The sequence below is a fragment of the Puntigrus tetrazona genome, chromosome 9, assembly GCF_018831695.1.
Source record: "Puntigrus tetrazona isolate hp1 chromosome 9, ASM1883169v1, whole genome shotgun sequence".
NCBI lineage: Eukaryota > Metazoa > Chordata > Actinopteri > Cypriniformes > Cyprinidae > Puntigrus > Puntigrus tetrazona.
In genome coordinates, this window is record NC_056707.1 from 65,258 (window position 1) to 80,565 (window position 15,308).

The window sequence follows — 15,308 nt, forward strand, 5'->3', positions numbered from 1 at the left end:
TGAAAGTTAATGGTACAATGGCAGGAATTATTCTTAGGAAGCACAACAATACCAGCAAATACTACTTAGCATTTAATTCCAATCTTGTTGTTTCTTTTTTGTTTTTGTTTTTACATCAAATACGAAATAAATGCAAGTAATCCACAAACCGTGCTTGTGTTATGCAAGTAGCATTAGTATTTCAATCTGTAAACCTGTCCATATGAAAAGAATTACAGAGGAATATCCTTTTTTTGCTATTATTATTTCAGAACAAATAGGAAATGACAAATCGATTTGAATTGTAACTTCTTGCAAGTACTTTCAGCCCAGAAAATTTTACTTCCATTAGCAGAAGTATTTCTAAACCAAATTAAAAATATATTTTTTAATTATATCATATACTACATTTAATGTACATAAGCTACTTATATTACTGTTTGGGATCAGTAAGATTTTTCAAATGTTTTCAAAAAGAAACTTTAACTGCATATATTTTCAAGTAAAAAACATTAAAATCTGCACTTTTATACAGATTTCATATTATTCCATTTACTGCAGCCTTTCTTCCAGTCTTGCGTCTCACATGGTCCTTCAGAAATAATTCTTATGTTAATTTGAATTGCTCAAAAATATTTCTAATATTGTCAATGTTAAATTGCTGCTAATATTTTTTTGAAAACTGAAAAACTGAAAAAAAAGTTTAAGATACTTTTAGGAAGTTCAAAACAGAATTACATATATGCTTTGTAACTTTAGAAATTACTTACCTTCAACTACCGTAATTATTATATAGTATAATTAAGAATTCAGCAAGATGCATTAAGAAATCTTACTGACCCAAACTTTTTAATGGTAGCTTACATTTATAATATTTAAATTGGATGATTTAATAATTTATGGTGTTTTTTCATAGGTTTGGTCTGGCGCAACAGCTTAGCGTAACTGCTCTGTGTGTGCTTAGAGCGATTATGTTCTGTTGTTCATCTTACCGTCAGATGGGCAGCCCAGGGAGGCACATGAGGAAACTGCTGTTGACGCCTTACAATCATGCCTCTATCCAGGCACCAGGCTCAGCGCGATTCCTCTCGCTGACAGATCTTGATGGCTCCCGCCTGACATCACTGTCATTTGATGAGGTGTTAAATGAAGAAGCCGATTGCTCATTAGAAGAGATCTTGTTTGCTCTTTGCCATACCTGCCTCTTGTCTCTCAAGGGCCTGTCTTGCCTGCAAGGTGGCGTAACAAACTCATGCGCCTATCTTTACGCGGACTGTCCAACAGCGCTAATTGACATGTTCGTTAATCGGGCTCCGTTTCATGGAAATATGGTGGGTGGCCAGCCTGCTGGGCACATGTTATCCTGGCTGATCCGGGGTGCTATTGACAGAAACATCGCGTGCGCATTCATTAGTCTAATCAAGAGAAGTTCCTGCTTTGCGCACATGGTCTGCAGATAATTGACCATCCACTTAGATTGTCCACTACCCCTGTGAAATCTAGTGAAGTGTCCGCAGATGGGTATTTTATTTTCCCACGCCTAAAATAGCTTAGAGCGGCCATAAAGCGCAATGAGCCATTTTGCAAGCATCCCAAAGGAAGGAGTCTTGGAGCGCTTTCTTTGGCTTGATCTTTCTTCTGCTACTTTGGTGAGCACACCGCATTCAGAAGCGCTGCCAGCTCTGCCCACTCTCTGCCACCAGCTTAGAAGTGCCACCAGCTGTTTTGATTTTAACCTTGTTAGTGTAGGTGGGCGCTTGTGCTCTCGGGCACGTCTGTAGATCCCAACGCCTTAAGCTATTTGGCATTGGGACTACCTAGCTCACAGCTGTTGACTCACTGTTGGGATGCAAGTTGTTATCAACTGCTTTTGAACTTCACATGTGCTTGCTTTCTGTAGATTTGCTTTTTATGTGCTGTTTTTTCCTTGTCTCTTGGGCTTAATGCAGCTGGTTCAGACTGACCTCTTTCCCATCACAGCAAGGCACTTCAGCAACCAACTGAGTAAAGCACAACATCCCCAGCCACAAATTTCAGATCCCAAGCCAAGCAGTGTGTACATGACACTCCTGAATAGATGTCTCTTCATAAATTGGTGTTGCTCGCATAATGGGGAGATGAAAATGTTCTTAAGTGAAATGAAAGGACTTTTTCTAGTTCATGATAATGGAATCTAAGGAAATGTGTATTTTATTAGTTTTCCTCCTCCTGGCGCTTATAAATGATAGTATCCATTCTTCTTCCCCTACTGGCTTCACTGAGTAATGCAAATATGCATAACTGTTTTTGAGATTAAATTAAGTGAATTGTGACTAAACTTTGTGTAAAAATGCCAGTAATTGGCAATTTTATGTTTAGATTAATTTATTAATCTCATTATTTCCAGAGTTAGTCTATTTACAGTTTATCTGTGTCTACTGTACTAACATTAGCTTTTAAAAACTGTTTTAGTTGACTACAAAGTTTTTTTTTCTTTTCAATAATTATTTATATTTCCTCATTACATTGCTCCTTTTTGAACGCTAATTTCAATATATTTTAAGATATTTTTAAGATTGAATTGAATTGAATTTTTATTCAAAATTTTTTTAATAATTTTCTTTTCAATATTGTGTGATGAAAGTGCTGATAAAAACTCGGTGAATATAATGTTTTTGAATTCATTATTTTAATTTATAATTATTATTATATTTAATAATTATAGTATTTAAAACTATAAGGAATATTATCTTTGTCCTAATTTAAATTATATATAATTCATCTGCTCCATAGATACAACATCTGCTCACATTGATCAACCACTGATCTACTTAATAAAAACATTAAGGTAAATTCATCAAGGATGATTATGATACTACTCCCCATTATCTCTCTTTCTGAACATACACATTTGAAATATTACCATAAGGTCAAGTAGCTATTTTCCCATCAAGGTTCTGGCCCATTTCTCCATTCTCCTGCATACTAACTAGGCTAAAACACTTCTTTTACACATGCGCCCAGTACACCCACTTCCAGCCGCACTTTTATTACATAACCCCTAATGAGCAGTCTTGACCTAAGTGCTACAAGATGCAAATGTGTGTGTAGTAAAGTAGTGTTTGCAGATAGTTGCCTTTGCGCTTGCTTTTTATGCTCTGCTGAGATTTTAACCAACATAACAAGTCAACAAGAAATTTCGTTCTCTCTGTTGTGATCATTTCTAGTCTAGAGATGTATGTGTTGTGAATAGTCCTGTCTCATGCAGATGGTTGACTGTATAGCAAACCAGTTGCCATGTTCATTTGCCTAATTAGTTAACATTGCTTCATAGAGGATAATTGAGAAGGCATCATGGTAATTTGCAACATAACCAAGCTAATAATTTATTATTGATTGCCTCATCCAATGGTGAAACTGTAAAATTAGCCCCTGAAGCATCCTGTGGATTGCATGAATCCACACTTGTTTTTTAAATAGTCAAATAACACTATGTGCCACAAGATTAACTTTGGCCCTGCATGAAAGATGATGATGTGCTGCCATTTCTCTCTGGCTATAAATGCCATATATCATGTCTAAAGTGAAATAGCAAGGCACGTCAGTAGTGCAGAAGTTTTAACAGCATTTGCCCACACAGCATGCAATACTGGTGTGCTGATCTCTCTGAAATGGCTTCTTAAACAGTTTACCACACAAGTTGCTGTAGGTCAAACCAAAGGGTCAGAAGTTTTGCTGGTTTAGTCCAGTTAGCCCCTACTGGTGAACTGCAAGATGCTTTTTTACAATGCATGTTTTTCAGCCATTTAAAAGTTGATGTGAAATTAAGAATTAATTTTTTTTAAATCAACATGAAAATAGTAAATCTATGTAAATTGTATGTATAAATAAGTATGGCTTTGTATTTATTTTTTGATTTGTTTAAATCATGACATATACCACGATGCAGGTGATCCACTGTGAGAGCCTTAATGGAGTTTCTTTCTTGCTTGCTTTATGTTTTATGCTAGCTGTCATATGCTTTATATTCAATCTTTCCTAATGAATTCCTCAATGATGCTAGATTTCGGATTGGGGCTATGTGGGTGTTTAATTAAAGCTTGGTCTCCTGGGTTCATTGGTCATTGAAGTGTCATACAGTGATGAGTTTGCGATGTTAGCATATGACGCGTGGTGTTTGAGGAGATTGACAGGCAGCTGAGTGCGGAGATTGAGGTAACTGCTGTGTGTTATAATATGATCTCCACTGGAGCTGCTGCTCTGAATAAAGATGGAGATGTCATGCCTACCTCTTCTAATAAAGATTTAGGCCATGATGATAAAACTCTCCGCATAACCTGAAGGGAGCATTTAAAGTGCCTGGGATCGTAAGGGCTTTCATGTTGACTGTTTGGGCACCACTTACTGCCAGAAACTTAATAACACCTACTCTACCACTTCTGCCTCCCTACCCTCAGTTCCTCTGCACCAACCACCCACATTGGCTAATGTGATTTTGGATAGATTTTTATATTACTTTAATTGTTATCCAGAGGCTGAAAGTTCTAACTACTCTACTTTTCGTGTGCAACATTTTCTGTGGGGGTTCAATATGGTTTCCACAATCATTCAATCTCCTTGCAGCACGTGCATTGCATTGCAGACCGAATCAAGAAAACATTCATGGCTTGAACTGTGCCGTACAAATTGTTCCAGGCCAGTCTAAAAGATCAGGACCTTACAAAACACACTCAGCAAACTTAAATCTTGCTAGGATGCTTGGAGAAGGATTTTGCAATGCCTGCGCAGAAAGCATCACTACAAAACTAGGACAGCACAACCTCTAAATTACTCATATTATTAGCTAGCAACTGGAGCATAGGTTCAATGTGAGTGTAATTCCCAATGAGAAAAGTTTTTAGCTTTTTATTTTATCTTTTATTTTGTATTTTATTTGCAGTTGTATGTTATTTACAAATTTTTACTTTTACTTTTTATCACTTCTTGCATTTTCTGTTAACTTGCATTTTAAAAACCAAGTTGTGTAATGACAAATCACCTCTGAAGTAAAAAAACATTGATGTAATCAGAAAGAAGTACATTCTTGCCTAACTGTTTAACTCCCATGACATTAGAGATGTGTGTGAGCTGCAAGCAATGAAACAGCAAAAACAAAGCCATATTAAGTATAAGTTTAATATGGATTTTTCTCCTTTAACAGGTGCATTCCAGTATTCATCTTGGCAGCTAGGGAGGAGAGGAGAGGTCGGCCTCCAACACTATGACAGTGTGCTAATGGCTGCGGCTTCCTGGCTGTGGCCTGCAGCCCATTCTCTGTTTCATCACTTTTCCATTTCCTGCCACTACTATCCCAGAGGCCCCCTCTCTCCCCACAGAACCCTCCTCCCCACCCCAGCAATTCTGCCAAGTAGGCCGGGATGTACTACTCAGAGCACCTCATCATCTCTATTCAAGGTTAGCGCTGATGTCTCTCATAGGATGTGCTCTCACTCCTGGGATATTACAGCAGTGCTTTCTCCTCTCAAGGAATCTCTTACAGCATATGTGTTGTAGCTACTCAAAATTCTAGCTTGCCAGATTAAAATATTAACTAATTTTGAAGTTGAAGAAGTTGTTAATCTTAGAATATTTTTCCTATCCCATATTTCTTTTAAGGTCCAATTTGCTTTTAACAAACCATTAACTATAACATTTGCCTCAAATAAACTCCCTAATTTGCTGCTACTTATTAAAAGTTAGAAAGGTTGCTGTAATGTTACTACAGTTGAGTTTAGGAATTAAAGGTAGGGACTAGGATGTGGAATAATCATGTAGAAATAAATATCCTAGTAATATGCATGCTAATGTAATGCAACTAAAGTTAAGAGATCTTAAAATAAAGTATTACCTGAATCTTATTTAACCAGTCCCGAGAGAGTGCAATACCTGAAAAATGTCTTGTCAAACTATACTATTTTGAAAATAGCTATTGCTGTCATACTACAGCAGCTTTGCATGACTAAATATAGGCAATATTTTTGTATGCTAAGTCTGTATCATAGAAAACTGACAGCATGCTTAAAGTGCACAGAAGTTAACCTGCATATATTTCTTAGGGCATGTTCATACATTAATTGATAAAAACTGCTGTTTGCTGCTCTCTTTGTTAATAGATGTGGCCAGGCATGTTCTCTACCATTATACACATGGTCCAATGTGGAATTCAAAGTGTTTGGGAATATGGCACCTGGTTGTTTTTCCACTGTTCTTTCACAGGCTCAGAATGTAGATCAAATTGTTTTGTTTCATGTTATCTATTCATTGGGTTATCCACACATTTCTCTAGACAGTGATAGAGCATGCTGAAGATAGCAAGAGATAAACGTATTTCATTTCCTTAAGATTCCTATCTCCTGTGTCCTAGCACACATGAAAACAGAATGTGCATCCATACCTTGATTATCGTTCTCAGAAAATCTTCTTCATACCCATGCAACAGAGGTGTTTTCATACCAAGAACATATTTATTTAGACCGGACATGTTGTAGTGAATATGATCCGTCGAACGATTGCCTGCTCATGGAGTATGGGCAGCATGTTTTTGACTCTCTAAGGGACATGTGACAAAAATTGCTTGAATAATGCCTCATGGAAACAAAAGGAATTGATGTCTGGGGGGCTCCATATAATTATATGAAACCTACTTGGATGTTAGGGCAGCCATGGCTCATATAGACATCGCTGGCAGCCAGCTCCGCCGCTATTGCTTCTCCAAAAAACTCAGGTTGCATTTTGATTTGTCATGTGATGCTTCTGCTATTAAAGCGACAAGATTTTTTTTCTTTTCATAGCGTTGAAATAAAGTGCACTACAAATGGCCTTGTTCACTGAGTTAGAAAACACTACAATTTGCAAACAAGCAGTAAATCGTGAAGGTCTGGGATAACCAAGGTATTGTCTTTATTTTTCTCGTTTTTTTTGTTATGGTATTCTGTTCTCTTCATTTTTCATCCAAGCATGAGCTGCCAAGTATAGCATTCACTTCGATAAGAGCTGCTGAACAATTAGCTTTGCACTGTAAGCACAGCACACCTCGAAATCCTCTTTATGTGTACTCTCAATGGTATGGAAGTCCCACAGCACACCTTAATACCTTCTTTTATGTTGAAGCAGTGGTATGGAATCCTGCTACAATGGAAGTGTTAGCCGAACTTGAGATTAGGCTCTTTGATGGATGAACGTTTTTAATTGACGCCTTCTGGCGCAGCTGCTCAGTGGAGTCACCTGAGGCGTATTGGGGCCCTCCATCTCTGATCTCTCCGACAAGGTCTGTAGATTTACACATGCCTTTGAACTATTCTAAACCATGGAAATGATACTCTTAAGATGATTTAGCATGGTGAGCATGACCACCAGGGTTGGGGCCAGTCCTCTTGCTGAATGGGACTTAAAACCTTAAGAATTAGATTTTATACTTCAAGGAATTTTTAATTAGTTTGACTTGAAATGGCTTGTTTTTATTAAAAATGAAGTAAACAATGTAGAAATTGCATTTACTTATGCAACATTACATTAAGACAATTTTTCTATATATATATATATATATAGGAAAAAATTAGATAAATAATTAAAAGCAAAAATATATAGGAAAATTAGATAAATACCTCAAAGCATATACATAAAAGGAAATTAGATAAATAATTTCAAAGCATATACATAAAGGGAAATTAGATAAATACCTAAAAGCATTATTTATTTAAAAATTTAAACTAGGAGAATGCTTTGCTTTCCTTTCTAAGAATTTAAATGGGGCTATATCAAACAGGAGCATTTTCTCCAGAGGTTGCACCTAAAAGTCATAATTTATTGTACGTGACTATTTCACCAATAAGATATTTTTTTTTCTGCTATAGCTTTACATTCTATACAAACACCCTCTTTGCATGTGAAATGAGAGACAACCTTCACATTTTGTGGCAGGTTTGTTGTTTGGTCCAATATAGTTGCTGCTGCCCTGACCTTCAATAGCAACCTCTTTGCAAAGCCTGGATTAGATTGTGGCAGGTTCATAAAACAATTCTCAACGAAATGTGACACACAGTCCGTTTAGGTCAGACTGAAAATAATCAGACACCTCTTTTTTGTTATATGCCAACTGGAATAATAACATTTTCTTTTCTACCTCCTCCATATTACTTCACCACGACTGGCCGGTCCAAGTTGCCATCAACCGATTAGGCATCATTGATGTGCAAATGCGGCCGGTCAAGTGTCAATGTATTCATCTAACTTCAGAAAGTTCGGAGGGAGAAGTTTTTGCAGCTTTTTTCAATAGGTGGTCTGTTTGGCCTGGAAAAGTTTCCAGTTTTAATACTTTTGAGTATGTTTACATTGAACCCTTTTATTTCAAGAGATCAAAGGCTTTTTTCATGATATGACTACCACTTTAAGAAACTCAAAGCTGTTGCTGTGTCGTTATATAATGCCATATTGAGAGCAACCAGATACTTATTCCCTTCAAAGAAAATCCTTATTTTTTTCCTTGCATGTCATACGTGACAATCCCCTCAAAAATCATTGCCAGCATATCTATGAACCAGCAACAGCAATAGCATGCTGGTACTACAAGGAGCCTCAGATATGTTTAGATATCAGGGGATGTAATTTGGATGGATTTTTTTGTGGGGTGTAGGTATTTGTTATGTTTTTATTTTTTCTTGGCTAAGCTTGTACAACCACACCTGCACGCCTAGTCTATCTACAAGGATATCACCGTATCACTGCAAACACATGTATGCTGAGCTGAGAATTACTAGGTTTCTGGAGACGTATTCAACAAACACTGAGACGAATTTTCCAAACGCATTCAGTATTTCAGCAAAAACCTGTTCTGTATTCAGTCTAGTGAAACTAGCTACAAAAATTTGTTATAAATGTACCGCACTACGTATAGTATTTACTATTATTAAATACGGTAATCTTATATTGTCAAACTATTCACATTTTCAATTCAGCTTACGTTTATGTATAACCTATTCCTGAAGCAATTTGTTTCAAAGCAGCTTAACAGGAGATGCACATTTCTGCATTACAAATGAAGAATAGTTCGTTATGATTTCAAATTATCCATATAGCAGAAATATGCATTTCTTCAATAATATAAATGATGCAGTAAGCTAATGATGTGTATGCAAGCAGAAACAATGAACACAATTAAGGCAATCAAGTTGTGATCATAATGATTACAATATAAGGAAACTTAGGAAACTAAGGAAAATAGTAGTTTTGTATATTTATTCAAAGTTGGCATCATCTGGGGTCCTCTCAGGTGTTGGCATCATCTTTTCTCATGTGTTGGGTAATCTAATGTGCCACACAATAATATATTGTTGTTTTATATATGTATATATATATGTATATATATATATATGTATGTATATAATGTGCTTTAAGTGCACATTGACTAAAAATAATGTCTTTTACATCTCTGAATAACATGCTGTCCTTAAAACATGGCTTTTAAAAACTCTCACTTCCCTGCATCTCATGTTTTTAAAGCAAAAACTTGTTCTGTATGAATGGCACCTTAGTAAATTCCACCTATTGTTGTATAAAACAAGCATCTATAGTTACCAGATTTGGATCTTGGACTTTTATAGGCCACGTTGACACTGAAAACAGCACGATTTAAGAGCTAATGTCAGGTATGGTGTGTCCTTGCATGTCCAATGCTGAGAACCTAATGCAAAGTCCTAACCTATTAGGTTGGAATTACAGTAATCTGTCCCGAGAGGAGTGGTGCCACAGAGCCATTGTCTACCTTCCACTCACCCAGCCATTGCAATTGTCTTGAGATTGTTTGTCTCTGTCTGCAGAACATGTTCAGAAACCAATCTCTAGTGGGTAGATAGTGTTGTTGCTTAACCACCGGTCCCATTTAAGGGGGCCTTGAGAAGGAAAAAATAGAAAACAGTGTTGTTCCTTAACTTTAGGGCCTTACTGATGTGTCTCCTCCACATAATTGTTCCGTGATTTCAGAGGCACTGATGCCTGAACTGTTTTGTCGTGTTGTTGGATCCTCTGTCACCACAGACACAGAAAGTAGAGGTTGTTGGATGTGTTCGCAACCTTGGAGTGCAAGGTTTACATTTGCTAACTGTGAATGGAATGGAACTTGGTAAGTGGTTTAAACTGATAGCAGCAGCCCTTATGCTTCTGCTTGGCCTTTCCTGTCTATTGTGAATGCTGACGTGTTACGCTTCAATGACTGCTTTGAAATTGCCAACGCAGGTTTCTCTCATTGGCTCTCTCATTGAAAGGTGCTCTTTTTGGTTCTTTGCCTGACTTGAACCGGCCTCTTAATTTACGGCCTCATCCCCAGAGTGCCTCACTCCCGCCTGTCCTTTCCTCTGTTGTGCCGTGGCATTTCTTGGGGCGCCATTGTCTTCCTATTTCTATAATCAGAGTGCAGTCTGCGTAAGAGGATTTAGATTTCTGTGGCTCTCTCCAGTCATGCAGTGACAACAGGGACGAACAACAGGGAAATCACACGGCAGGCGTGGGGAAGGAGACCAGAAGACAAAACAAAAGAAAATCCGGACTGTGCTCAGATAAGCTCCGGCCTGCATCTTCTGATAAGATTCTCTGAACTCTGATGAGAGATGGGCCAGTCTTTGAAGCGGAGATGCAAAATACACACTGAGATGACTGTGTCTCTCCCGGACAGGGCTAGTACTTACATGATGTGCTTTATTTATAATCAAAGGTAACACTACAGAAGCAATACAGACTGCTGAGCCTACAGCGGTCAATGGTGATCCATATTCACTCTTTCTAGTATTGATCCCAGAGAGGACTGCTCTTGTGCAATTGGATTAGCTTCACCTTTGATTCTTTTCAAAACTATTTCTCATTGATACATTTTTCTGCCTCACACTGCATAAAATATTCCTAATCTACTCCCTAACCACATTTAGGATTATTATTGTTTAATTATTTCTGTATTTAGTGATAAGTTTAAAGCAATCAATTCAATAAACGTAGAGGATAATAAATTATGCTTGAGTTTTTTTACTTAATTAAAAAAATGTTTGGGCAACATTTAAACTCATGATCTGGCTGTTTGTGGATTAGGGTTAATAGCTTTTTCATTAGAATAGTGTTGTAGTTTTGTGATCCTTGTTTGAATAATTGTAATCATCTGCATTTTTTATGCGTAGAAATGTGTGCCACTAATGATTACTGAAATAAACTTTTTTACTTGAAGGTGTTTTACATTTTATGACATCAAGAAGTCAGATTTAAATAAAGAAATTTTAATAAAACATTTGTTCACTGAGGACCAGTTTTAACATTCTGGAAGATGTTTGCCTTAATAAATACATTTTCTGTTTATGAAGAGTTGTAAAGAGCTTGGTTGTTAAGGTTGACATATGATTAAAAGATCTAGGTCATTAATAAGGCATTAATATGTGGTTCTAATAAGTACTAATAAACAGCCAAAATGTTAGTAATATGAATATTGATGGTTCTCATTTACAGTAAATCTTACATTGCACAACAAGGATAACTATCCAAATCTGCTTAAACCTGATAATTAAATAAAACATGTTGACATGACATGAGTTTTTTCATATTAAAATCTAAACAAACATTTGTGCATTGAAACAACAAATTCTGAATGCTTCTAAAAGAGTTTATATGCGAAGCGGATTTGAAGAACTAGGCAGAAATCCAGGTTCACGATCCTTAAACAGATTCTGACCTTGACCTAAAGAAAACAGCCCAGTATAATGTGTTTCAATGATCTTATGCATTGTCAGATTGTTAATCATAATTGGTGTAAGGTTTTGCATGTGAACCACTGAACTGTCAGACTATAGAAAATTTGGCAAATTTCTACTAAATCTGTCCTCACATTATCCTCACATCTACACATCCTAATTAAATATGTTCATTAATTAATTATTTTGAGCCGTGAGTAAGAGTGTAGTATAGCCCCTGTTTAAATCCAGTATTTAAATTCATTTAACCCCCTCCCCAACCTTCCAGTATAAGCAAAGACAGTCTGCAGATTCAATCTGTGGCTGGTTACTTGCTGATGTTGGTTTGTAGCTTAACAATGGCAGTCTTGCAATCAATATCTGCAGCAGCATAGCTAAAACCACCCCTTCTGTCTTCCTCTCTGCGTGTAGCATCAAGAACCAGTCACAGTAAATCTTTGAGAACAAAAACATAATGATTATGATTTATGTCCTCAGGAGCATCTTGGATGCAGACTGTTGAATCTGTTCTTGTCGCTTGATCTGCTGGCTAACGCATTAATCACTTCCGCCTGCGTATTTGGTGAGAAAAATGCACATCGCCCATCAACCCTTTCTGGCCCGGCCCTCATATTTATCCTTTTATTGCATATGGATTGCTGGACGCCAGGCAGGCTTGATGATGTGTGGGAGCTGTCGTGCATATAAAAGCACCGCTTATATAAAACTCACCGAGGCTTAGAAGTCCGTCAGAAAGGGCATTTTATGATCAACTCCTGTAAACAAACATTCAGATGACCTCAAAGCTTATTGTACTGATGCAAACACATTTTGTTGGTTATCTTAAAATGACTATAAAGGGGAATTGGAGTGGTTTATGTTATGAGAGTTTAGTAGGTGAATGATCTGAGCCCTGCAGGACTACAGCTGAACAGCTGAGTCTGTTTGTTTCTGCAAAGATCAGCTTTTTCATGCTGCGCCTGACATTTAACTCCGGTGTGGTTTGGGTAACTCGGGTGACCCTGCGGTTATCATCACAGTCCTCAACCTGCACAATCTAAGCCATTTGTCAGTGCATGCGCTTTTATGCTTTATGAAGCATTTGGGACCGGACTAAAAGGAAACCGTTACAGTAAATAAGCATAGATATGTTCGCGTTGTTCAAGCAATGCTAAGCAGGTCATTGCTGCTTTCTTAAAAAGAAACACGCTTAAAAGATTTGTCACAACGATGCCATTGAATAACGTTTTTTTGGTTCCACAAAGAACCATTCAGTCAAATTCAGTCTCTTTCATACCTTTTTGTAATCTGAAGAACCTTTTTCGCCACAAAGAACCTTTGTGAAACATGAAAGTTCTAGAGAGGTTTGATTAGACAAAAAGTTAATTTTCACTTTTCTGATCAAACTGATTGACCAAGGTAATCTAACCTAATTAAGAGCCTGGTTCTGTGGATCCTTTGACAAGAGGTCAGAAACCTCTGCATTATATTATAGACTGTGAGCTATCTCATTTTTGACTTGCAGTAACGGATCAATAAAACTCCATAAGCTTATATATATATATACTTTTATCTATTAAAAAAGACTCTGTTTTATCCTCATTTATCACTGTTTGTAAGACAGCTGTTCTTGATGTACGATTTCCAATAAGATTTTCTATGATTCTCTCTGAACACATTTTATCAGAGTCATCAAAGGCACGTAACTACATTTTAACACGGTGAGATAGATGCTTGTGGAAGAGGTTGGCTTAGTACAGATTGTGTTTGTTACCCTGTCATTATTTTTCCATAAATAATGCCTGAATGATGCAGCCATATGGTCCCAATCATTCAGATTGTTAATATATTAATTCAGCAGCATTGCAGAAGCTTTTTTCCCCCTTTTTCTGATATAAATTCTATGCAGACACATCCACACATTTATTCAATTCGTGTTCCCATGTGAATGACAGATTGTTTTTGATGACCCCAGCATCTGGATGACTCCATCTGCCAGGACCGATTCGGACTGTATGAAGTGGTATTTATGGATGTCTTGTTAACAGAAAACTGCTGCTTTGACTTTTTATTGTGAGAAAGCTGCAGCTGTGTTTGTTTGCTGTATTCACATAGCATTGTGCTGTAGTCCTGTTATTATAATTTGAATATATTGTGCCTAAAAGAGAAATTACGTGTGTGTGTGTGTGTGTGTGTGTGTGTGTGTGTATATATATATATATATATATATATATATATATATATATATATATATATATATATATATATATGTATGTGTGTGTGTGTGAGTGTGTGTGTGTGTGTGTGTGAGTGTGTATAATTGTAGTATTGTATGATTTATTTTAATAATAATAATACAAATAATTAGAAATAGATATTATTATATAAAAAAAAATATGTATCGTCAAAGTTGTTCTAGCAACCTGAAATGGAATTATGCAACCTTGATACAATAAGTTTACTTTTAAATGTACTTTTTTCTTTTCTGTTTTTTAATTCGAAGTGAGTTTTTTTTAGTAGGCCTACATTGAATTTTTGTAACATTTATCATACACGATAAGGTCTTTGCTTTCACGCTTCTTAGGAAAGTGAAATTTGAGCCTGACATTTAATAGGAACCTGTTGCACAAACATTTGAAAACTACATTATCTAATATTAGGCAAGGATTTCTGTATTTTAGCTAGACATGTCCAGAACACTGCTGAGAGATCCTATTCTGCGTGGAAGGATAACAAATCTTTTTATTGGTTCCTTTTGCAGTAAAATCCCATTTACTAAGCCACATTAAAGTTAACAATAGATCAAGTGGTTTTTGTATTTACGTAATGCCCTTTCTGTCTCATGTAATTCCCACTTCAATAGGACCAGTCTGTGCTGTAAGTGTGTGCCAGGGCAAATTGTTTTGATTTGCGAAACTTTGTATCAAACAGCGCTTTTATGTTCTGAGATTCCTCGGGTAAGCAGAGTTTTGACTAAGTGTCATGTTGAATTAGGATCAGTATCCTTGAAGAGGCCCAGTTACCTCTCTGCTCTTCCTCACATGTTCTTGGGGATTCATGGGAAGAAACTACATTCATTTTCCTGGATTAGTGACCTCTACTCGTTTTTGTAATGCTTAATCCATATGTTACCCTAAACCAGGAGTTCTTTAATGGATTTTGTTGTCATATGCTTTGAACTATTGAGGTTTGTCAAACGCAACCACTTCCTTTCTGTATCACTAACATACACACTTTTTGGTCTTTCAGCTCTAAGTCCTTTGATCTCAGTTTCTCCCATCCTGGTGTAAGGGACTACTCTCAGCTGACCCTTGACCTCACCAGGAATGAACTTATAGTGGGAGCAAGGTAAAAACTTTATATTGATTGATGTAATATGTTCAATACAAATACAGAGTTTTATATTTCTATATTTCTGTTTCTTTTACAGTATAATTAAACATTTTGTTTGGAATTTCATTATATAATATGTATAAGTGTACATATATTTGTCATTTTTGGTCAATACTACAACCCATAATTGTATTTGTGTTTAGACTTTATTTAGTCATTTTATTCAGCAAAAAAAATTAAAAACAGAACCATTTTTACTAGAGGTCTCAGACTTTT

At 36.5% G+C, this 15,308-nt stretch overlaps 1 protein-coding gene across 1 annotated transcript in view; it reads left to right on the forward strand.

Moving 5' to 3' along the window:
- The window catches only part of LOC122351404 (semaphorin-5B-like), a 91,800-nt gene that overhangs the window by 17,382 nt on the left and 59,110 nt on the right, over nucleotides 1-15,308 (forward strand). Inside the window, 1 exon segment of the mRNA XM_043248464.1 lies at nucleotides 14,949-15,047. Coding sequence (XP_043104399.1) covers nucleotides 14,949-15,047 — 99 coding nt within the window.